The sequence below is a fragment of the Emydura macquarii genome, unplaced genomic scaffold (genome assembly GCF_026122565.2).
Source record: "Emydura macquarii macquarii isolate MOO-44397 ecotype Brisbane River unplaced genomic scaffold, CSIRO-AGI_Emac_v2 contig_499, whole genome shotgun sequence".
Lineage (NCBI taxonomy): Eukaryota > Metazoa > Chordata > Testudines > Chelidae > Emydura > Emydura macquarii.
The window spans coordinates 7947223-7971400 of NW_027130636.1; the positions used below are offsets into that span (position 1 = coordinate 7947223).

The following is a 24178-nucleotide window of genomic DNA, read 5'->3' on the forward strand; positions in this document are numbered from 1 at the left end:
CAGTTTCTGAGAGAGCACCCTTTAGGTAATATGCCCTGAAATAAAAAAAATTTTTTTTTTAAATGTGTCAGGGTTTGTCTCCTCCTCTGCTGATGTTCTGAAGGGTCTTTTCAAGGAGGGAAAAACAGATGGGGCCCAAGAGTAACAAGAGCAGATGTTGATCAGGCCCCCACCTTCCCTGGCCCCTCTGTGCACACTTGTGTCTGCCTCACCACCATCACTGAGGGCATGTCTACACTTAAAACGCCACAGCGGCACAGCTGCAGCGCTTCATTGCAGACACTCACTACTCAATGTAGATGGGAGAGGTACTCCCATTGCTCCCATTTAATCCACTTCCCTGAGAGGTGTCTGTTAGGTCGACAGAAGCACTGTCTACACCAGGGCTTAGGCTGGCATAACTGTGTCTCTCAGTAGTGTAGATTTTTCACACCCCTGAGCGACATAACTATGCCAGTGTTCTAAGCTCCAAATTCCTCTCAGGGTCTTCACAGTTCTGGAGAATGGAAACATTTGTCTTGCACTGCCCCCCTCCCAGACTCCTGTTGTACCCTTTTCAGGAGGCTGGGGAGAGAAGAGTGGATCTCCCTAGCCTCCACATTTTAATTGCTTCCTGGCCCCAGGCAGGAATAAAGAGGGCTCCCTGCTCCCTGTCTCCATTGCTCTCCAGCCACAAGCAGAGGTCTGGGAAGTAAAGAAAGGGGTTCTCACAATCTCCACCTTCCCTTGCTCCCATTGCTCTATGCAGGGGTCTCAGGAAAAGGAGTCATCTTCCTGATCCTAAGCTCAGAAATAGTAGCAGCTCTGGCAAAAATGTCCACTTGGGCTGTGTTTTCACTAGACTTTTGTGCGAAATTCCCCATCATTGCTGCCACCAGTTTCTCTCCGTCAATTGGAGAGTTAGTGTAAGTCGAGTCTCCCAGGGCTGCAGGCATTTTTAGCCCATTGGCTCAGAGCAGGTCTAGATGACGTGGTGGTGGAAATGCAGGTGGTCGCCAACACCCTACCTACATTAGTGCTCCCACCATTGCTGCCCTCATAGGGAATCTTTTGTCCAATAATGCTAGTGTGGATAAGGTCTTGCTTAGCTGGCAGAAGAGCAAGCTTGTGAGTTCCCCCAGCACAGTGCAAGCGAGCTCCCTTCTCAGCACAGTGTGAGCATGATGTCATCTTGCTGGTGGATGAGACGGGAAACGAGACTAACTATTAGCAAAACAGTGACCCCAACTTACAAAAAAGGGCTGTCAAATGCAAAGTAAATACAGTGAGGAAAACACTAACCTCTAATCATTGTAATTACAATATATTTAAAAAATCAGACAAATATGATTTTCTAGTTGACATTGTCCCTTTAAATCAAAAGGCTGATTCCGAAAATAAAGCATCAGAAATGCTATGACAGATGCATTTTGATTTTTGCTAATTGTCATTACACTGGGACCCCAGTCCTGCTAATCCCCATGTCCACTGACTACAATGTGAGGAAGATTAGTCTCCAGGTGATTAGCCCAACAAGTGGAGAATCCTTTCTGAGCACAAGTGATTGCTAGGAACCCCTCCTGCTTTGCTTTTTCCTGCATCAGTGATTTCAAAAGGGAGTAGCACTTTGGTATTTAATATCATTCTGATTATCCATCTGGTAAAGAATGAAGCGCAGAAAAGACTAATAAAAAGAGATACTATGAATAATTAAAGGTCATGTACTCTTTTTTTTTCTATTTAATGTCAATAGATTTGCCATTTTAGCTTTATTGTAATCTATTGTAGGGAACGTTGTATAACTGTAATTGAATGGGAAAGAGAAGTGAAACACAGTAAACCCACCTTTAAATGCTATCGTATTTAGATTTGTTTAAGTAATAAGGGCACAATTTTCTGGGCAGACCTGTATCCTGTTGACATACATAGACTGTTTACCAAGTTGAAAGATGACAGACATTGGTTACAGACTACTGGTTCCTGTTTTGCATTTATATGACATCTGGTCAAGAGATTAGAGAAACGCAACTTGACTCATGAACAGGGGTGCATTAAAAATCAAACTACTGTGGTCATTGCAACAGCTCTTGTTCTAAAAATGTCAGCAATGTGGCCATGAGGCCATTCTAGAGCTCTGTAGTTTCAGTGCTACCCTGTCTGTCCCCGTGCTATTGAATTTCTCCTTTGAGCTATCACTGTCTATCAATACTAATACTTTCCTCTTATAATAGTGCTTTACTCCAAGGATCTCAAAGCACTTTGCAAATACTGATTAACCCTCACAGCGTCACCTGCTTTCCACCACCCATAATGTGGGTACGTATTATTCCCATTTTACAGATGGGAGAAAATGAGATACAAAGAGGATGTGTGATTTGCCCACGATTACTCATCCAGTCACTCACAGCGCTGGGAAAGGACCTAGAACTGCTGACTCCCCAGCCTTTGGGCTAACCACTGAACTATGCTCAATCTATTTATATGTAGCCTATTAAGTGTAACATACATATGCACACAAGTGCACAAAAGAGATGGCAATAGGATGGTCTACTTCTTTATCCTAAAAGGCTCATGAGTGAATGGAGGGCACCGTTAATTACATTGCATCTATTGACAGAAAGTTGCAAAAGTGTGTGGTGTGTATGGGGAAAGCAAATCACACACAAGGAATGGAGAAAACTATAAATCTTCAACTAGTCAAAATTACTGAGACCAGGATTTCTCCCTCCTCATTGCTCCAAACCCTGCCTGGATTTCTCAGCTTCACTAGAGTCCACCTTCTTGGGGACATGCTCAGTATTTGTGTGGTGCCTGGAGGTGGAGTGGACACACGGGATAGAGGATGAAGATCATCCTCGACCACCTCTGCCCTCGGAGATAAGGTTGTTTTCTTCGCTTCTGCACAGCAGCAGCTTCTCTGACTTCCTCTTAGCTGTCTTTTGGGAGCAGAAATGAGGCGTGCTCCCAGCTGTTCTCAACCTTTCCAGACTAGTGTAACCCTTTCTGGAATCTGATTTGTCTTGAGTACCCCAAGTTTCACCTCACTTAAAATCTACTTGCTTACAAAATCAGACATAAAAATACAAAAAAGTGCAGTACACAATTACTTAAAAATGGCTTACTTTCTCATTTTTACCATATAATTATAAAATAAACCGATTGGAATATAAATATTGTACTTAAATTTCAGTGTATAGTATATAGAGCAGTATAAACAAGTCATTGTCTGTATGAAATTTTAGTTTGTAGTGACTTCGTTAGTGCTCTTTACATAGCCTGTTGTAAAACTAGGCAAAATCTAGATGAGTTGATGTATCCCCCAGAAGACCTACACGTACCCCTGGTTGAGAACCACTGTTCTAACAGAGAGGTGTGATGCATGTTGGGTACAGGAATGGGTGGGGGAGACTTTGTCATGGCATAGAGGGCCAGCTGAGGCTCTAGCAGCAATATGTGAATGAAACCACCAGCTGCTCATAGTCCTATCCATTGCAGTGAGATAAGGGATAGGGCCTGGAACAGACTTGGAGGGTGAAGAGCCTGTTGGGGGGCTGGGACAACACCAAAAGAGAGACAAATAAGTGGAATGTTGTGCAACGTGTTGTGTTAACCCTTATAAAGAACTAGAGTATTCTCCAGTAATGGTCCAGCACCCATCAGTGCACTGTAGTGCTACAGCAGAGCTCGGGGCAACCGCTGTAGCATTTAGTAGAATTTCTTATAAAGGCCAGAGCCGTCACTGATGCTGTCAGTTGAACATTCTACTTCTGAACCGAGGGTATTTCACTCAGCGTTGTCAATTCTCAGAATTTTATCACGGATCTCATGATATTTGGTGTTTTACTTAAAGTCCCAGCAGATGTAGTCAATTGACTACTTCCAAACCTCGACTTTCAACTTTCATCTAAAAAAAAAGTTTCTGTCTAGAGTCCTGATGGTGTCAGAGAAAAGCCTGAAAACTGACCCTGAGGCATTAAAAATACAGAAGACAAATAAAAATAGCCCTGATTTTTTTTTAAATGTCATCATTTTGTAATGCTGGGGGTTTGCAATACAGGAATGTGGAAAACGTTGGTGGACCACTCCATTCAGGCCAGGAGGTTGCAGGGAGAGAGAGAGAGGGAAGAGAAGTAAAAATTTCCTATTATGAAAATTAAATTATCTTTTGCTGTGAAGAAGTACTTTCATAACAAACACACCTCTACAGAGTAAATATCAACTCCTATTATTCTTAAGGTAATAGGTTAATCTCAGAGCACAGAGCTTTGTATTTGTGAGATTCATAGATTTTAAGGCCAGAAAGGCCATTATGATCATCTAGACTGACCAGTATAATGCAGGCCATTTATGAGTCCATCTGCATCATGATTTGAATGTAGTCCCACTAAGAGTATAATACCATAAGCTTTCAAGCGGCACACGTTGGAAGATCTTTGGGACAGGGTCTGTTTTTTTGTTCTGTGTTTGCACAGAATGTAGCACAATGGGGTCTTGGTCCATGGCTGGCGCTTCTAGATGCTACCATAATTCAAATAATCTCTAACGGGCATGACAAATCAAAGTATGTAGTGCTTTGATCATGTGTGCTGAATTATATTGTCCTGGGAGCAATGACTGAAACAATGTGTTTGCATTATCCATGTTCTGAAGGTGCTTTTTCACTAACCTGAAAAAGGCTGGCAGCTTCTAAGACCTTCTGTACATTTTGCTTTGTGATCAGCACCTGGCTTGTGTAAGTGTAGTCCAAGAGCATCTGCATGGTTTCTGCATCAACTCCTTGAATTATGATTTTTTCTTCATACTTCTCTTTTAAATCATTGCAAAACATGGCCCTGAAACAAGAGCTGTTCATTGGTTACGAAGATCCAAGCAGGACTAAGCATTTGAAAAAACACAGCTATCCGGTTTGAACCTACCAGTATCAATATGTTCTATCAATGCAGAATCCTTCTGGTTGCTTTGCATTTACACAATTAATATTGTAGCAAAACTACAAAGAAAATTTTTTGTCTATTACTTTCATCCCCTTATCATGCTAGATTTTACAATGTATATTTGCATGGTTATTATACAATGGAGCCCAGTTCAGAGAATATCTGATGATAAAAGAAAAGAACTGCCAAAGGGACATGCTGTCTATTCTGTAAAACAAAACATACAGTCTGCAGAAATAGAGTGAAGCTTCTTTAAATAGACATTTGTTTCAGAAGTAAACTTCTTAAAATAGTAATCTGCCAGTGCATCAGAAGGTGACATTAAATTGACAGAATAGATCTTTTAAATCATAATGATGATAATACTTTATCTATGCTTCTCAGAACACTTTACAAACATTAAGGGCTAAATTGTGCCTGGTTACCAGAAGGAAAGAACACAAGGAACTTTGTCCTCTTTCATCCCTGAGAGAGGGACCACTATCCAGTTAAAGGGCTGGGCGATGGAGAAGGGCCCACAGAACTAAGGAGATAGGTCTTCCATTGGGCCAGTGAACTGGCATCTGCAATAGAGGTGAGGACTCAATGGGCAGCAGATATCCACTGGGAACCCCTTGATAGCTGCAGTAAACAGCCTCACTCTCCGGCACTAAACTCTAGTCTCAGTGACAACCTCTGCCTCACATGCACTGTTACTCAACAGAAGGTGAGGAAGGTACCCAATGCAGTGGGCACCCAGGTCTGTTAGATCGAGAGTATCTTTGGTGAACCACAGAAGGCTGGTCAGAGGGAGAAGCTGCTAAATCCATATGTCTGGTAACTTTGACTACGTCTCCCACCATGCCCTAAAACCTATGAACACCATGCCTCTAGGGCAGAGTTACACTCTCTGTTCCAAAGGCAGCTTCTCTCTCTTATCAACCTCATGCAGTTGTTGTGGAGTTGAGAAGTGTGTGTGTTTGGATATAAGGTACGTGGATGGTAATGAATCTGAATCTGTGGTTGCCCTGGCTGTTAATATTGCCTTAAATGGCAATTTCCTTAGGTCACTGATATTGTGTTTGAAGGGAAAGACGCTTGCACAATCTTAATCATCACAGAGTATTTTGTGTGGGACATGAACCATAGAATCACCTAAGAGCCATCCAGATGCTTTTTGCTTCCTCGCTAGATGATCAGGCACATTTATCTTCCTTTCATTTTTTTAATCCATCTTTTAATTTTGAGCCTCTCTTCCAGCAGTTTTCTTCTGTGAGGTGAATTTACTACTGGCGAACGGTTTCTCACTCCCAGTATAATTCTGGTTTATGGACTTTAAATACCTGCTGATTATCCTGATCTTGGTCACTGAGTTCAGATATCACTTAGAAGCCATATGCCAGATTCCAAAGGAGATGCAATCACAACAGTAAGAGAGGAAAACTTGTGTGAGTCTCAAGTGTAATTCTATCTGCTGTTTACCCTGAATGCCAAATCTTTCTAGATTAGTGAGGACTACATACGGTGTAATGTTAGGAGGACAGTGTGTCATGAGAAGTGGGTAATTGTCTTGAGGGCCAAAGTCTTCACTGCCAGAAAAGGTGTGTGTTTCCAGGGGCACAATGAACACAGATAAGCTGTCTTTCCTAATGGAGGTAAGGCACTGCAGTTTTACCACAAGGTCCCTAGGTGAACTGACCCACAGGCAGGGCCTATGTTATTGCAGTAAAAGCCACCTGCACCTTGTCTCCACTAGGATTTTACAACAAGGAAGCCAACCCACGTTAGTTATCCCGCTGTGTATCGCAGGGAAGATGTAGCCTTTGAGCAGAAGACTTGAGTGGATACGTTATTTCTGAGGAATGGCCATGTTCTCATTTTCACTGCATTAACATCAAAGCTATTTAGCATTTTTCTGTTCACTACTTTCCTCTATTTCCTCTATCTTGCTCCTATTGAAGTCAATGGCAAAACACCCATTAACTTCAACAGGAGCAGGAATTAGGCCCTCATTACTTCGGTATTTTTCTCTCTGTCGTACAATAGCAGTGGTGCTGCGTGCTGTTGAGGTTAAATCTGGGGTATTCCAGACAGGCAGGCATTTGAGGACAAAAGCACCCGGTACACGCCACAGAGAAAAGAGTTCTGTACAAAAAGGTAAAGAATTAAGGGCTCATACTGCAGGTGTGGATGGTGGAAGTGCTTCATGTGCGTGAGAAACTGGCTGTTGTCCTAGGATGCAGCTGTTCTGTGCCTTCACTCCTTTATCTCATAGATCTGTGATTGTGGTCTTGTGGTAAGCACATGGCACAGATAGTCAGGGGAGATGCAGATCTGCTCTCACTTCATTATGAAACTGGAGTAACTCAGTGAAGTTACAGTGGCTTTCCGCTCCCACAGGTAAGCTCAGAACCTGGCTTTTGGATTCTTGCCTGGGCTCTGACGCTTACTCGCTGATCTTGGACAAGTTGCTGAATGTTTCTTCACCTGTCCTCTAATCTTTAAAAGGGGGATGGTAATGCTTCTCCCACCTGCCTCACGCCGGGAGGGGATGAGACTTGTTCACCATGTGTGAACGCATGCTGAGAGTAGACCGAGTTGAAAAGCACTGGGCAGCTTCACATCACTCCTCCCTGAAAGGCAGTGGGGGGAGAAGGGCAGGGATGTAACTTCAAGGAGAGCTGGCATCTCCTATAGCATCAGCTATGTCACCTGCACACCAACTAACTTTGGGGGAAAACTCACACTCAGCCCTTCTATCCCCAGGCAACTCTGCTTCCCCCACACTTGCAGGGTCCACTGCACCCCCAGGACAGTAGCTTCCACTGGGCCTGGTTAGGGATGAGGAGAAGGGGTTCAGGATCTGTAGACAGTCTGAGCTTCCTGTCTGCTTTGGGGGTTCCAGCTGCTGAGCTCCTGCTCCTCACTCCCTTCTATGCCATCCTGGCTCTTCAGGATGGGTCAGGCTGGTGCAGCACTCCCCTCAGTGGGATTGATGGGCCAACATATCCCTCAGGATTTGCCCCATAATTAGGGGGGGTGTATGTGATTATAGGTATTTATATATCCATGTGCATATATAGACACAGTAGATGTGCACGTGCAAGGGAAGCTGCACTTTTGTTGGTTGAGCACATGGTTAAATGTCAGAAAGCCTGGATTCCAGCCCCCAGCATGGTCCTGATTTTCTGTGCCCTTGGCCAAGTCACTTAGACCAAAATTTTCAGAAATGGCCACTAATGGGGGATGGTGTCCAATCCAGTGAGCCACCAGAGTTCTGACTTTCAGAAGTGCTGAGCCCCCATGACTCCACTGGAAGTAAAGGGAGCCTTAGGATCACTGGTGTGCCCTGACAGTTATAGTAAGGGGTGCAGCAACTCACTTGCATGCCTGAGGCTGTCCAAAATGGCATCCTGCATGCAGCGTGAACCCTCACATATACAGCGTGTGTTAGGTCACGTTGTGCAGAGGATGCCATTTTGTTCTAGAAAATGATGTCCTCCATGTGGGCCAGACAGAACCATCCTGCAGGCCACCAGCTGGCCAATGTGCACCCGGTTGGGAATGCAGGGCATGCAATGTAGGACTGGCAATGTGGATGGCAAGCCCTGTCTAGGACTCAGATTTTCAAAAATGGGTGTCTCACGTAAGGATCCCAAGTCCCAGTTCAAGATACCTAGGAAATGGGAGCTGCAGTGTGCTCAGCATTTTTGAACATCTGGCCATGTAGGTGCCTAAATTTGGACATAGAGTTTACACTCCTTAAGCACCCATGTTTGAAAACACTGGCAAATTTTGGGCTCCTACAACTAGCAGGTACTTCTGAAAATGTTGACCTTAACCTCTATGGGCCTCTTTCTCCACTACTCTGTGAAAATCAGGTGTAAAATGCTACTCTTCTGATTTGGTGTCTTCTGTGCATTATTTATTTGGTGCAGCTGGAGTGGAGAATTAAGGCATGTTTAAGGATACAGGACTTCATCAGAAGCATTATGCTATGTACACACTTAAAAGATAACTGAAGAAGAACTGAAGGTTGATACCTCTGCCTGGTCTCTGCTCAAACCCTGCTTAAAGTGTGAGTTTAATATTAATTATTTATATTATGTTAGCTCCCAAAACATGCTAGGCTCTGTATAGACATAAAGGTCCCGATTCAGCATGACAAATCAGTGAAATCCCAGCAGGGGAATAATTCTAGAATCTATTTGCTCCCTGCAGACATGCAACATCCAATGAATCCTTGTGAGATGCATCAAAAAAGGCCTCAGGGGCTTTTAGTTTCTTTGTATATTTATCATTGCTGTTAACATAACAACACCCCGTCAGTATCCACCCTCTTTTTATTGGGTCATGTTGTGACATGTCCCAAAGGGCTGAGAAGGGCACCATAGACCCAAGGTACATTTCATCCTCCCAGAATCCTGTGCCAACAGCAGGTACCTGGCTAACAGCAATCAGCTGTGTGCTGTGCTGACAGCTGCTCGTGTTGCACTGACGATCCCTCTGCCTGGAGAGAGCCATCTGCAATCCCCCCAATAACACAATACTTTGACAGTTAACCATTTTTTTCAGTTACATTCTTTTAATTCATATTTTAATTGTGTCATTTCCTTTCCCTTTTCCATATGGCACTATGATGAGAAAAACTGGGGCACTGCTTTTAGCTGCATGCATTTCACATGTAAATATGATCTTGGATTAGCTTTAGTATCAGATGCCCAAAACAGTACTTCTCTTGTGATCTCTGTGAGTAAAATTTACTAAGTTCCCATGAAATTGGCACTTCCTACTCATATCACAAATGATCGCAGATTTTTTTGACCTCCAGTTTCCACTGCAGTCAGTCACCAGACCAGCTCAACAGTAAAAACAAAAACAAAAAAAACCCGGCCATGCAAATGTGAAGGTCTAAATGATGATGGAAAATGTGTTATAACCATTACGGTGTTTCTCCATATGTCTCAAATTCGTTCCTTTCAGTCAGTAGCATAAAGTGGGCAGTTCACTGTGGTTTTAAAAGAACTAAAGGTAGAGTCTCTAGAGTCTAGGGTTTTTTAAAAATTCTTCATGCAGAAGGTTCATATCTCTCAACTGACTTTACAATAATCCTGAGGAAAGACATGAAATAAGACCCACATCCTCTTTCCTTCTCAACAGGTTTACAGAATGTGTGCTTTAGCACATAGTAATAGTGGAGGGAAAAGACAACTTTCACAAATGAAATCACAGTAAAATAAAACTACCCCATGATCGCAGTGAATCTTCCTCTTTGCCTGAAACACGGATGCATACAATGAGGGGGTAAGCACCAGCAATGCTCAGAATATTTGGCTAAGATTTTATTCTTCCGTCACTTCACTGTTTTCCTTCCATTTGTCTGTCTCAAGGAGACATGACAAGTGTTGATATTTTAATATCCCATGTTTGCCACTGTTGCTTTCCTAATTTAAGGCTTCAACTATCAAAGAAGGCAAAGCAGTTAGGGGTCCAGCACCCATGGAGTCAGTAGGAGCTGAGCACCCAACTTTAGGTTCCTTAGAAATTGCCAGCCTAAATGTACTGAGTGAAAAAGGCTTTTGTTTTTAAAACTGCCTTACCTGAAATAATTACTCGCTGCAGCAAGGACCACACGGTGGCAAGAGAATTCCATGCTGTCCACACACAAGATGACATCTGTGAGGGAATTTTCCAGCCTGAGGTTCTCTAGGCCATTCTGAAGCACCATAGAGAGTCCAGTGTCATCAAACTTAACTTTGTCACCACTTGAGACTTCCACAAGGTCCCCCATCTTCCTGGAGCACTCATTGTCCAAAGAAACCAGAGGTTCTTCAGAACTTTTCTCCACCGTGTCCTCCATGTTTCAACCAGCACCGTATCATTCTGTTGGGGCTTCAATCTAAAAGAGTTCCTAAGCTTTAGACAAGTTACACTGCCGAAGTTAAGCGGATTTCCTGTCCAGGGCTCTCTGCTTATCTACAGCTGTCACACACACATAACAGGAAGCCTTGCACTTTCTCATCCTGTTAACACAAACAAAGGCTGGGAGGTGGAGGGAGTTTCTGCAAATTTCAGGCAATATCAATGTGTTTAGAAAGACGTTAAGATACTTCTGATGTGAGAAGATTACAAGTGATGGGGAGGCCTCTCTCCCCTATCCTGAAACCAGCCCTCATTATTATCCGGATCTAGTTATCCAAAATGAAGGTGCGCTGTATGTCCCTTCCACTGACAGAGAGTGCTGTCAGTGCGAAACTTTTGTTGTTAGACATAAATTCTCACTTTTACAATTATACAGTTTATCATTTTAAATGCGAATAACTGAGCTGCCATCTATAATACGTTTACTTTGTACTCACACATTCAAAAATACTGACTGATGGGTACTGCTGCCCCTCATTACGTAATAGATGCCATACATTCAGCAATATTTCATTTTAGCCTCTAGAGTGAAGAAGCATTTGAATAAACAAGAGATAAATGGGGCTAGATCCTCAGTTGATGTAAATTGGCATAGCACTCTTGAAATTAATGGACAGTGTCAAATAGCCCATAACTGATGATCTTCAAGGTATATTGTAAGTCTTATCTCTTTTTTTTTTTTCTTCAACTATCTGAAAATGGGAGATGGGATGAAAAATTTGCAACCATAGGGAAAAAGAATTCTCCAAGGGAGGGTTAAGGTAGGTTATCTTAAATGGCTGCACTTAGGATGGATTTTTAAATTATGTCTAGAGTGCCTAGAGCATAAGGCTAGGTGCCATTTTTGGCAACAATCAATGGAGCTGAGCTGACTCACACCAGCTGAAAAGCTGGCCCATAAAGCACAACAAAATCTTCAACAAAGGGTTAACCAATGTTTTTTCACTCTTTAAATTCCTCGCTTTATATTTTGCTGTTATACAGCTGTGGGGCTGGGCCATGGAATAGGTGTTTAGTTTCTTTCGGAATACAATCTTTAAATAGTTATTCAGTTGTCTTCCACGGTAGAATCAGACACTTGGATAAGAGACACTTAACTCAGATCTCTCTGAATAATGATGATATAATATATAAAAGGAAATAAAGAAAAGAATTGGAACTTGAGACTTGTGGATTGTATTTCCAACCCCACCACTAACATGCCATTAGACCTTGAGCAGGTCTGTTAACCCATCAGTGCCTCAGTTTCTCCATCTGTAACATAATACGTAATAATTTCATTGGTGTTTTGAGGCTTAATATTCTGTAAAGTACTTGGAGAGATTACATGCATACGATTGTTTCGTTGTGTTCCCTCAGCTGCCTATGCTTACTTATTGTCTCCTGGCTTATACGTAAACTGCAAGCTCTTTGGTGCAGGGACCATCTTTTGGTTCTGTGTTTGCACAGCAGCGAGCACAAGGCAGCCCTGGTCCATGACTGGACTCACTCACTCACACACACTCATTATTTCACTATAAAATAGTGCTTTTTGTTTAAAATGGTCATTCCAGTGTTTAATTTGTGCCAGGTCTTAGCCCCAGTACCTCTGTGCTAGGCAGTTCATAGCCCTGGCACCTCTGGGTTTGCTGCATCAGTTATGAATGTAAAAAAATTGCTTGAGCTCTGGCATCTTCTCTTCCTGCCTCTGCAGCACCTGACAGCAACATGAATGTGGCTTCACCCCCTTCAAAGGAAGGGAGGATAGGATTTTGGGGTGCACACCAGGAGATGAACTGTATGCAACTCTGAGCCCCCCAGGACACAAGGGATTTGGGGCAGGATAGGAGCAAGGTGAGGAAGAGAGGGTCAGAAGATTCACTGCTACACAGATCCCCTCTGAGTTCTTCACTTGTCCTTCTAGCCAAGGTCCATGCTAAGGTCAGAGAGAGAGGGTTGGTTGGAAAATGGAAAACTTTCCCTTTTTACCACTGAATACAATAACATGAGTGATGACAAGGTTACTTACCAGTAACTGCTGTTCTTTGAGATGTGTTGCTCATGTCCATTCCACTATAGGTGTGTGCACGCCTCTGTGCACAGCTACTGGAACTTTTTTCCCATTAGCAGATCCCGTAGGGCCTGGTCCGGGACCCACTGGAGCCCTGCGCACATGCTGCAGTATATGAAGCGCTTCCGTCCCTACACCCTCTCAGTCCCTTCTTTCCGCCAACTCCGGCAGCGGGGGCAGGGGTGGGTTGTGGAATGGACATGAGTAACACATCTCGAAGAACAGCAGTTACTGGTAAGTAACCTTGTTTTCTTCTTCGAGTGATTGCTCATGTCCATTCCACTATAGGTGACTAACAAGCACCTTGGTAAGTACTTACTAAGTAACTTGGAGGTGGGCCAGAGTTAGCAGTGAGCTGCCTGCAGCACAGCTCTGCTGAAGCCTGCATCTTCCTGCTCCCGTTGGACAGAGGTGTGGTGGGATGTAAAGGTATGTACCACCAGCCTGGCAGCTGCTCTGCAGATGCCCTGCACTGGCATTTTCTCTAGAAAGGCTGTAAATGGAGCTTAAGCTCTGTTGAGTGAGCTGTGGTGGCACCTGGAAGTGGCACCTTCACCTGTTTATAGCTGAACTCAATGCAGGAAGTTATTCACAAGGAAAATGCTCCGGAGGGAGACCAGTGAACCTTTCATCCAGTCAGCTGCTGCGACGAAGAGCTGTGTTGCTCTCCAGAACGGCCTCATACAGCTGATGTAGAAGCCAGGGCCCATCTTACATCTAGCGAGTGCCGCCTTCTCTTCTCCTCCGAACCACGTGGTTCGGGGAAAAAACATAGTGAGAATATATGTTGCTCACAATGAAACTGGGAAACCACCTTAGGCTGGAAGGCCAGGTGCAGCCTCAACTGAACCTTATCTTTATAGAATACAGTATGGGGGGGGGGCTCCGAAGTCAGCACCCTGATCCTGGAGACCCTCCTTGCCGAGGCAATTACCCCCAGGAATGCCACCTTCCCAGAAGACAGGAGTAGAGGGCATGATGCCACGGATTCAAAAGGGGGCCCCATGGGCCATGAAAGGACCAGGTTGAGATCCCAGGGAGGCACCGGGTCACGGACCTAAGGATACAGCCTCCCCACCCCTTTCAGGAACCTAACCGACATCAGCACCTTTTGTTGGTGGTGACTCACCCAGCAACTACCTCCCCAAGAGGGCACCGAGGCACCATTAAGAGACCACGGTGGGGCTGCCCCAACGGTTCTCACTGTGCAGTACCGAGCCCGTGGGGGAAGCGGTGCTCCGATCCACAGGTGCTCCATCGCTCTGGAAAGTGTCCCTTCAATGTCGACAACCTTGACTACCAGGTTTGACGTAGGTGCTGCGGCCAGAGCAGGCATGCGGACAATCCTCCAGCAAGCTGGCTGACCAGGGCGTCATTCCAGTACCGAGGACTTTGCGCGCCACATGCATCTCGACGCCAAGTCAAACTCTGGCGACCGGGTTCTGTGCTGCTTTGGTGCGGGGTGAACTCTTCGGTGCCGAGTCTATCTCCGGTGACCGAGTTCGGCACCGCCCAGACAAACTCCTCGGTACCGAGACTGTCTCCAATGACCAGGATCAGCACTGCGTCATTGCGGGCGAACTCTTCACTGCCGGAAAGCGGGAACAGCGAGTTCCATCTGGGGAACGGCACCCATCGGGTGACCACAGACAGTGCCACCTTCTGGAGTGGACTTCACCCGGTGCCGGGGGGTTGAGACTGGTGTTGAGCGGGCGACTTCGCTCCCTGCCTCAATGCAGGTCGGTCTGACGACTGCGACCTGGGATAACTTCTAGGGAAGCAGTTCTGCTCTACCCTAGGAAACCAGTCTATAGGAGATCTTCCTCCCTGTACCAGGGATCTCCTGAGCCATTCAGGGGGTCCAAAAGTGGGCTTCCCCTGTAATGCCAGCCCCTTCTCTCTTGTGGAGGTATGGGTGGCGGCGGCGTATGCAAGGCCAACAAGGCTCTTGCCATCCGATGGCCTCCAATGTTGACGGTACCGGTAGGTGCCAAGGGGCTCCCGTTCACCCAAGAGTCAGGGGAGGCTCTCAGGCTGGAGATGCTGGCTCAGGCAGCGGGTCTCCGTGATCTGACCTTGGTACGGATCGGTGCTCAACCCCACCTTCTTAGCTGGTGTGGGGGAGTGTCTGCACTCCGAGCACTGATTCCGTCTCTTTGCGGTGCCGAGTTGGGTCAGTGCTGATGGTGCCCTCTGCACCGACGGCACGCTGGGTACCGACGTGGAGCGGGTTGGCTCGGAGCCGGTCGGAGACTCCATGAGCAAGGCTTTCAGGTGGATCTTCTAGAGGTCTGAAAGCCTTGCAGATCTGTTCTTCTCCTTATGAAGGGCTTCCCCCCAGCGCTTCAGGCAGTGGAGGTCACTTAGCGGGAAAGCCTTCCTGATGGAAGTACATGGCTTGAAGCCATGAGACCGGAGTATACCCGCTCCCGGTAAAGTCTCAGCCAAACTATCCCTAAGTCTCTAACTACCATTAACAATGGTTATTAAACTAACTAACTAATTAACACAAAAATCATGCTTAAAGTTCAAAACATGGGGAATTAAGCACTTGCAATGCAAGCACAGGCAGTTCCAGCAACCATCACGGGCGGAAAGAAGGAACTGAGGGGGCATAGGGCCGGCAGCGTCTCATACACTGCGGTATGTATGCAGGGCTCCAGGGGGCACCGGAGCTGGCCCTACGATATCTGCTAAGGGAAAAAAAGTTCCGGTAGCTGTGCATGGAGGCGTGCACACACCTATAGTGGAATGGACATGAGCAAACACTCGAAGAAGAAGTCCAGGGTTTTCTGTTGGTTTTTTTCTTCCTCCATATTTCCTTCTGTTACTTAAGCTTTTCCAAAGTTAAGGAAATGTTCCAAAGAGTAGCACACTGAAAAAACAAAAAATGAAAAACCCAACCCTCTACATAATTCATTGTATTGGTGCCAGAAAGGGGCAGATTAAAATGGAAAACTTTTTTGAAACTTTTTGAAAAAAAATAACGTTTAGTTTTGAACCCTGCAAAATGGAAACTATTTAAAAGATTTTTGGATTTTTCCCCCCCTACTTTTTTGTCCAGCTCTAAAGAGAAGGCCTGAAGATGCTTAAACATCAGAATCCCTCATGGGAAGAACTTTAAGAATGGGATCCCTTTTTGGAGGCCTTCATGAACAAGGAGATGAAGGCTAGTAAGGGTGGTAGGTTGAGAAACCAACTTTGTTTGTAAGACTTCTATTACAAATCTGCTTTTAAAACCTTCTGTGTTTTTAACTGAAACTGAACTGCATTACTTTGATTGCCTGACCTGCACTCTGTCTGCCAACCCATCTCTACCAGTTACTACTAAAATTCCAAACCTCTGAGTCACTTCAAGCGGAACACAAAGACGTTTCATTCTTTCCTCCTAAATGTGGAATAGGTTCCCCCCAAAATTACACTGCTCTGAGATGCAGGACAGGCAATTTTAGGTCTTGGACAGGTTTAAGATCTAGGAACAGAGTTAGAGATTTTGAAAGGTAGCTAGAGGATTTAGCCACAGAATCCGATGGAAAATAATGGGAGTTGGGTAACTAAATCCTGTCAATGGCTTTGGAAAATCTCAACTAGGAGCTTTATAGCAGTGGGAAGCTGGGAAATCCTCCTTTTCAATGGGATATAACACTTGTTTCTAATCTTGATAAGTTGTGTGAGAGCACGCCTTGAATCTGTGACAATGTTATTTACCAAAATAGTGTTTTAGATCATTTTTAGATTTCCAAAATGCATTAGTTGTTTTAATCTTTCCTTCCAAGATCTGTATAATTGGACCTATGGTATTAAAGGAGCCTGACTTTACAAGTGGAGGGAAATGAACAATAGTGCTGAGGCAGGGCTGGACTTTGGGTGGTCCTTGTGCAGTCTCCAAGGATGGAAAAGAAGGAAGCCAGAATTCTCCCTCCTCTTCTCCTCTATCTGCTGCATTCATTATCTGTCATTTCTGCATAATGCTACTTATGCTTTATTTGCTCCTTCATGATCTCAGAACAAAAATGCAGTTGAAATGCAGCTGTTGCTGTTGCTACTACGTGTGGCTGTGAATTTCTCTTTTAGGCCCTGTCTATGTCACAAATACACAGTATTGCCTGCTCCATGTGTTCAAAAATCATGAGTCAGTCCCACAAAAATCATGAGCTTGGTTTAAAAATCATAATATTCAAAATAAATGTTAGATTCTTTGTATTTGCCTTCTTGTTTCTTTAGGGTTCACATTTTCAAGCTTTTCTCTATACCATGAGGGCTAGAAATTTTTTTTTAAATGAAAGCTAAGCATCTCATGTAATCACCTGAGCCAGGAGGTGGAGCTTTAAGAAAAACACCAAACATTGCAAGACTTGTAGTAAAATCGCCAGGATGGGCAACAGTGAATACAACTGTTGGGTTAGGGACCCTGTAGGCTGGCGACTCGGCCCCGGTAGGGGCATTGCATCCCTTCCTCGGGCCCAGGCTCTGAGGAAGGCCACAGCGCCTCATTCCAAAGCAAGAGTTAGTGGGTTCACATGTCTCAAGACGGGTGGGAGGAACTGGCAAGCAGCTTGCAGCCCCTGCCCCTCAAGCCAGGTGCAGTGGCCAAGCAGCCTGTAACTCCCAGCCCTCAAACTGGGTGGGCTGGCAAGGAGTCTCTACTCCCAATGCTCAGTATCCTCTGTGGCAGTAGGTTCAGAGGAGACAAGCACTGCTGGGGTGGCTAGGGAAGAGGGGGAGGGGGACGCAGGCCCACCTGAATCCACTGCGTCCCAGCCCAGGGCCCTATCAGTGGCAAGGGCTCTGCCCCTGGGTCAGTGGGGCTCCAGCCACAACATGCTGACACTGGTGCGCCCACAAGCTCAGCCAAACTATAGTTGGTTGCCCCTGAGCTACTTCCTCCCACCCTGAACGCGGATACCTGGAGCCAAGGGTCTTCCTCCGAGTCGCTGGGGTAGATGGCAAGCGGGAGTCCCACTGGTCCCTCACTGTTGACCAACGGCAGGTCCGGGAACTCCTCAGGGCCATCAGCAGATAGCAGCTCCTCCAAGTCACAGGGTCCCAGTGGGTCCTCTGGCACACAGGGCTCAGGCGGCTCTGGCAGATCCCAGGTGACGGGCAGCTCCTCTAGATCAGGACTGGCCTCAGGGGGTCCCTCCCAGTCAGCAGCCTCCAATAGCCCTTCCCAGTCAATAGGGCCCAGCAGCACTGGCAGGCCCTGGAGGCTCAGGTCACTGGACGGCTTGCTCAGCACAGCCACAGGGACTGAGTCAGGCCCAGACCACAGCCACAGGCGAAGCACATGCTTCTCTGTCAGCAGCTGCCCCATGACTGAGCTCTAGGCCAGCCTTTTATACCTCCCCTTCTTGTCCTGGCCCCAGTGTCTGTGGCTGCAGTGTCCTGATCTGCCCAGCAGGGGTGTCATGGCCCTTCCTCAGGCCCAGGTTCTGAGGAAGGCCACAGTGCCTTCCTACAGTCCCATTAACACTACAAAATAAAACCATGGTATAACTATGTCAGTGGAGAACTGTGATGTTACTAGCTCACCAACCATGATGGGTGACATGGAGAAGGCCCTAGCAGCTTCAGCCATGTTGACTTGCACTAACATTGATTGTTATCTCCATTTGTATCTCCCTCTGTGTCATTGCCAACATATGTGATATATCTTTAACAGTTACAGACCTTATCTTTTCTACCAAGGAGGTCTCCTCTACTTTCTGTTTCATCATCACATTAAGAGTCAGCCTTTGTACGAATGTTTAATAGTTCCAGAATCCCTTGGTCCATAAGGAAAGACTCACACCAAATTAAGGGACCCTTACTTGCATGGATGGGAACTAGTATCATCACGCAGTAAAGCAGAGCTGAGAGGCAAGTGCTGTAGTTTTAGATGACTATAGACTAATGGAACAAAATAATCAAATAACCATTTTTAAGATATCTGAAGTCATTCAGGCACTTGGTTTTGCTTTGATCTCTTTAAAACAGGCTGGTTATTAATGGTTTAACAGATCACCAGTAATTTAACAAATAAGACCCTGTTATGTTACTCTATACCACCACTACAGTGATATATTCTTTGATCCAGGCCCATTCTTTCTATAGTTACTTTTTAATAACAGCTTCCAAAAAAAGCTCTTTGGCCTTCACAACTTGCTCTGGCTGCAGTCCTTCTTTTCTCATAAATTAACTAATTGTCATCTAAATCTGTTAATTTGGTGGAAACTCAGATGATCTTGTCAGTACTGGAGAACTGCTGAGTTCCGTGTCTGTATTTTCCGTATGTTTGGCCAACATTCACTAGCTGAAAATAGGCAGTCTCTATTTTAACCCTGGGGAAACTGATGGGATTTTTGTAGGAGGGGTGGGGAGATTGTTTTTAAAATTACACCTGAAACTTGTGGACCTAGATTTATGCAAACTACTAGTAAATTGGCTTGTCTGATTCATCTTGGTAGCCTTTCATAGTTTACTCATTCTAACTTAGAGTCACTGTCCATTTCACAATCTGTTCTTTGAGTCTTGCATTAAGGGAGTCCCTGCACCATTCCTGTTTAGGGCTCTGGCCATTGTCTGAAGTTGTCAGGCTATTGTGCTTTTGATGGGGTGAGCCCTAACTCACTCTGCCCCAAATTGCACCTAATTTTGAGCCCCGCCTCCTTGCTTTTGAAAAGCACACAACTTTTTTTTAAAAGTATAAATTAGCACTGTCCACCCTACCTTTATTCCCTTACCTTCCCATCTGTTTATGCTTGTATTTTAAGATGGTGGTATTTTTATGAAATTCTTACAGCACAATATTTGTTTTATTCAGTTGTATGGTACCCAGAGCACTTTGGGTGGGGAGAAGGCTGCTATAGAAATAAAACATATTGTTTTCACATTTAAAAAAGCAGAATAACATGATTAATTGTTGTATTTGCTATATTGTATCTCCCACAAGCCATATTCAGGACCAGGACCATTATGCTGAGTGCTATACAGTCAGATAATCTTTTACTCTGTGTTTGAAGAGTTTACCATCTAAGAGAAGATGCTACAAGTGGGTGGAAGGAACAGGAGTATGAGGAGGTAGATCAGGGAAACAGTAATAAGAAATGTACCAACGTAGGCCAAATATATGACAGTAGATGTCCCTACTGACCAGCCTTCTTCACACACAATGATCTGTTCTTTCTCATGGGAGGAGGAGGTTCTTCCTTCTACTCCTTTGATTGCTAGAGATTCTCAATGAGAAGACATAAATGTTCCCCTGCCCTGGATCTCTTGGGGCACTGGGTCTTTAAAACAGAAGGAGCAGCAGTTGCTGTCTCTATCCCCTGTGATATGTGAGTCTAATTGGGTGGGCATTGTACTTGCAAACAGGAAGAGAAATGAGACTCTTAAAGTGAAGGTCACTTTAAAAAAAAAAGTGCAGCCATATTTTGTTTTAAATGAGTCCTCAATGCGAAGGTCGCTCTTTAAACAATTTCTGCATTATGTGAGTCACAAACAAGCTCTGTCTTCAACATCAGGCTCCTTCCTGCTTTAATGTATTTAAATAAATAAATAACAAGCTGTTCAAGACACTTGTAGAGTTGCCAACCCTCCAGAATTGTCTTGGAGTGTCCAGGAATTAAAGATTAGTCTTTAATTAAAGATTGTCATGTGATGAAACCTCCAGGAATAAGTCCAGCCAACGTTTGCAACTCTATACACTTGTCTAGTGCTGGCTGCCATCGCATCTCTTTGGATTTAAAAGCAGCTCTCTCTGCTGCTGGAGCACGGCCACTTGTCTGTGAATAGTTCTTCCAAATAAATGACACCTCTGATCTCTATAAGTGGACAGGAGGAGTTGAGGCCATGCTGGAAAAATAGAGGACTGTTGTCCTCAAGAATGATTATCTTGTATTCCTTGTGTACCTCAGACTTTCATTGAAGTCTGATTCTGGCCCTGAGAGTGCAAGGTTAGCAAGACAGCTCCAATAAGGAAAATAAGTATAGCTATAACATTGCTAGCTGTTTTGTGGCTCAGCAGATCATGCTCAGCAGAACAGGGATTGCAGCTCTTTAGGTGAATAAAAGATGGTGTGTGGAAAGCTGTAAAATGGAGGTGCTTGCACTGTGTGATGAACTATATGAAGGTCTCAATTTCAAGAGGGGGTATGATGTAAATGAGGGGAAGAGATACCGATAAATCTGAAACTTCAATTTGTGAGTCTTTTCTACTATGTGATAATCAGCTATGTGAAATGCTGGCAATGGAACCCTAAACAACAGGAAACTCATCTCCTTTCAGATTTCATGGCAGACCTGCAGATCAGTCCTGTGCTGAGTTTTAAGTTTCATTATGGTTTGTAAAATTCAGCCAATTCTGAGCAAATGTACCTAACAGATGAGTTCACATCAGAAGTTTTGCCTCAATGTTGCTTTGATTTTTGGGGTTCATTTGGCCAGGAGGTGTGACCGCAGGCTCAAATGGTGTCATAGAAATGCTGGGTCTGCAGTTGCCTGCTGATATAATTTTATTTGTTTATAACAAAAGTTTCCAGCTCAGACAGGCTACTTAAACACATTTACAATTACCTTGATGTGCTGGGGAGGCAACAAAAGGGAAGGCCAGTGCAATGCTCCATTTGTTATCAGAACATCACACTTACCAACAGCATGGCCTGCACACCAGTGACTGACTCTGACCTCAAGTTTCTCTGTTTTGTATGCTTGTGTCTGCCTTGGTGCAAACATACATAGACCACAACCAAAGAAAATGGTCACATGGAGCCCAATCCTGCACCACTGAAGCCTAATGGGAGTTTTTCTATTCAACAAGAATAGCACCAGGCCCATCGGGCCCTGGGAAGAGAGATCACACTCCATGTGACACTAATAATACAATTTATAATTTCATCATCATTAATTACATTTAATTGCTGGCCCCAGTAGGAGTGACGTTAATGTGTGGTGCTAGTTAGCTCGGGGTCACCTCCATAGCTCCAGCCTCATTCTCTGAAAAACAAGGAGACCAGCTCTCCAAATATGAACATACTTGAATGTCAGGGTTTTGTTTAACTGGACAATCAAATCTTTGGCTACTTAATGCTTCTGGCTTCCCTTTTTGATTTAATAAAGAGTGAAAGCTGCAAGCTTCCTAACTGTGGTGACTGGCTGTTGAAAGCTGTAGCAGTGTCATTGCTGGGAGGAAGTACAGGAGCAAAAAGGGGAAGGGGGAGGAGGATGTCCAGCCATGAAGCCTACATTAAAATATTTAAGACACTAAACAGATAATTCTTCGTAGAAGAGCTGTTTTAAATGAGAGAGAGAGAGAGTTTTATTTCCTTTTATTTTTACCTATAGAGCTATTTTATTTAGCACAACATTATGCATTAAGACTTTCAGCTCAACAGTGGACAGAATGGTAAATCTCTGGTGTCTGAGTTTTGTACAGCACCTACCACAACAGGGTCCCAGTCCACAACAGGGGCTCCTAGGCACTATGAAAATATAAATAAAAATAATTTGATACAATGAAAACAGACTACAATTCTTGGATAATTACAGAATTTGGTGTATTGATTATACAACTTGAAGTTCCAGAAAGTTTATAATAACCTGTTGAAAAATAAATGGTTTTGCAGTTTTTGCAGAGGAGTGTCTCATTTGTTTTGTACTTCTTCTTCAAGGAGTCTAACGCACTTTGGGACATGACTATAACTCTAACTCTGACTATACATTAAGAAAACAATGGAACAAAGGACTGTGTAAATGCAGTACTTCACAACTCCTACATACATACACACATTTATATATTAATCTGTGTGGGATATATTGTGGAAATGTAGATCTTACCAATTAACAAAATAATAGAAATGTTACTATCTTGATAATACATAACTTTGACTTATTGCTGATCAAGGTTGGAAATATATTGTAATTCAGTAGTTAGTATCATTAAAGGAAGTGTATTGGTACAAAAATGAAAGAGAATTGCTGAAAAGGGTTGAAATATTTGTGACTAGGATCTGGCACTGCATTTTGAAGGGAGCTGAGGGAAGCAGAGCACTATTTTCTTTGGAAATATTTTGGATCTAGGAATCATTCAGATTAAGGCCCCAATTCAGCAAAGCAGGTGCTTAAATCCCATGACTTCAATGCACTTCTTGACCCTAACTGCACGCTCAAACTGGGTCAGGTTGGTATTTTTGTTTCATTTGGAATTACCTGTTTATTATGCTTGTACAAGTCAACCATTTATATTGTTGTGCAAAAGCAGGTAAGTATTCAGTTAAAATAATTAACCAGAAAAAAAAATTGTTAAAGGAGTATCATTAATGTGCTTTGATATTTGTTGTTTTCATGTCTAACTGCCTCAAGATGGCCTCCCACAAAATCAGTGGTCACTTTTAAAAATGGTGGCCTACATCCTTAGCACCTACTTAGATATTTGAAAAATAATAATTAATGAAGCATTATAGAAATGAATAATTATTCATCATTGCTTCAACTTCTTAGGCAACATACAAATACTTCCTTTGAGAGAAATGCTAAGGACAACTTGAGAAATGCCCGAACAAGCTTGGTAATGCAATAATAAAGGCCAATAGCAGCTAATAGCAACCCAAGATGATATTTATTGCAGGACAAGCAGCTGTAACTTCAATCAGCCTCCACAGAGCTGATTGTCCCTCTCACGTGTGTGTGAGAGATTGAAATAATATTAAAATCACCTTTATTCACGTAAAAGCTATTTGAAACGTTATAAAATCACAATATATGTAAAGAAAGATATGAATGAAATAAAACAAAACACACCTTAAGCAAACATTGAACATAAATCACTAAAGCACCATCATCACTCAGTTCACTCAAAATATTGTTAAGACACCAAGTCAACTGAAAAGTATCCAGGTTACAAGTCAATTTATCAAAGGTGTCATCAGTTCAGAGCCGGGCCACAATCAGTACGTGGAACAGCTGTAGCACATCGCACCTCTCTACCCCGGCCACTCTGTTCTGGTCAGACATCAGAACAGCAAAAAGTTAGCCAGGCAGGAAACTGGCCGAATGCGAGCACTATATCTCTCTCCCAGAACAAACAGAGCTCTGAAAAAGCTGCTGCAAAAAATCAAAGAAGAATCAAATGTGAGCAATGAAGGAAAAAATGAAATGCCATGTCTAAGGCTGAACAGAAATGGCACTGTGCAGACACTTCAGTGGTGACAGAGTTCACAAAACAATTGGTTGCTACGATGCTGTAAAGGATCCTCCATTGCAAGTCACCAGAGCACTTAGACAAAGGAGGTTTGTTACAGCATCCTTCAAGCCAGGGCCATAGAATCATCCAGGGACG

General features: G+C 44.0%; 1 protein-coding gene across 3 annotated transcripts in view; it reads right to left on the minus strand.

The window, feature by feature from the left end:
- Nucleotides 1-10778, minus strand: part of KLHL6 (kelch like family member 6) — a 30653-nt gene extending 19875 nt beyond the window's left edge. For 2 of the 3 annotated variants that reach the window (XM_067538637.1, XM_067538639.1), the window contains exons 1-2: nt 10493-10778; nt 4646-4823 (exon numbers count right to left, since the gene is read on the minus strand). In XM_067538637.1, coding sequence (XP_067394738.1) covers nt 4646-4823; nt 10493-10752 — 438 coding nt within the window. In that variant the 5' untranslated portion in view covers nt 10753-10778. The remainder of the gene's footprint in view (nt 1-4645; nt 4824-10492) is intronic. The other variant, XM_067538638.1, reaches the window with a different exon arrangement.
- Nucleotides 10779-24178: the final 13400 nt, after the last annotated feature.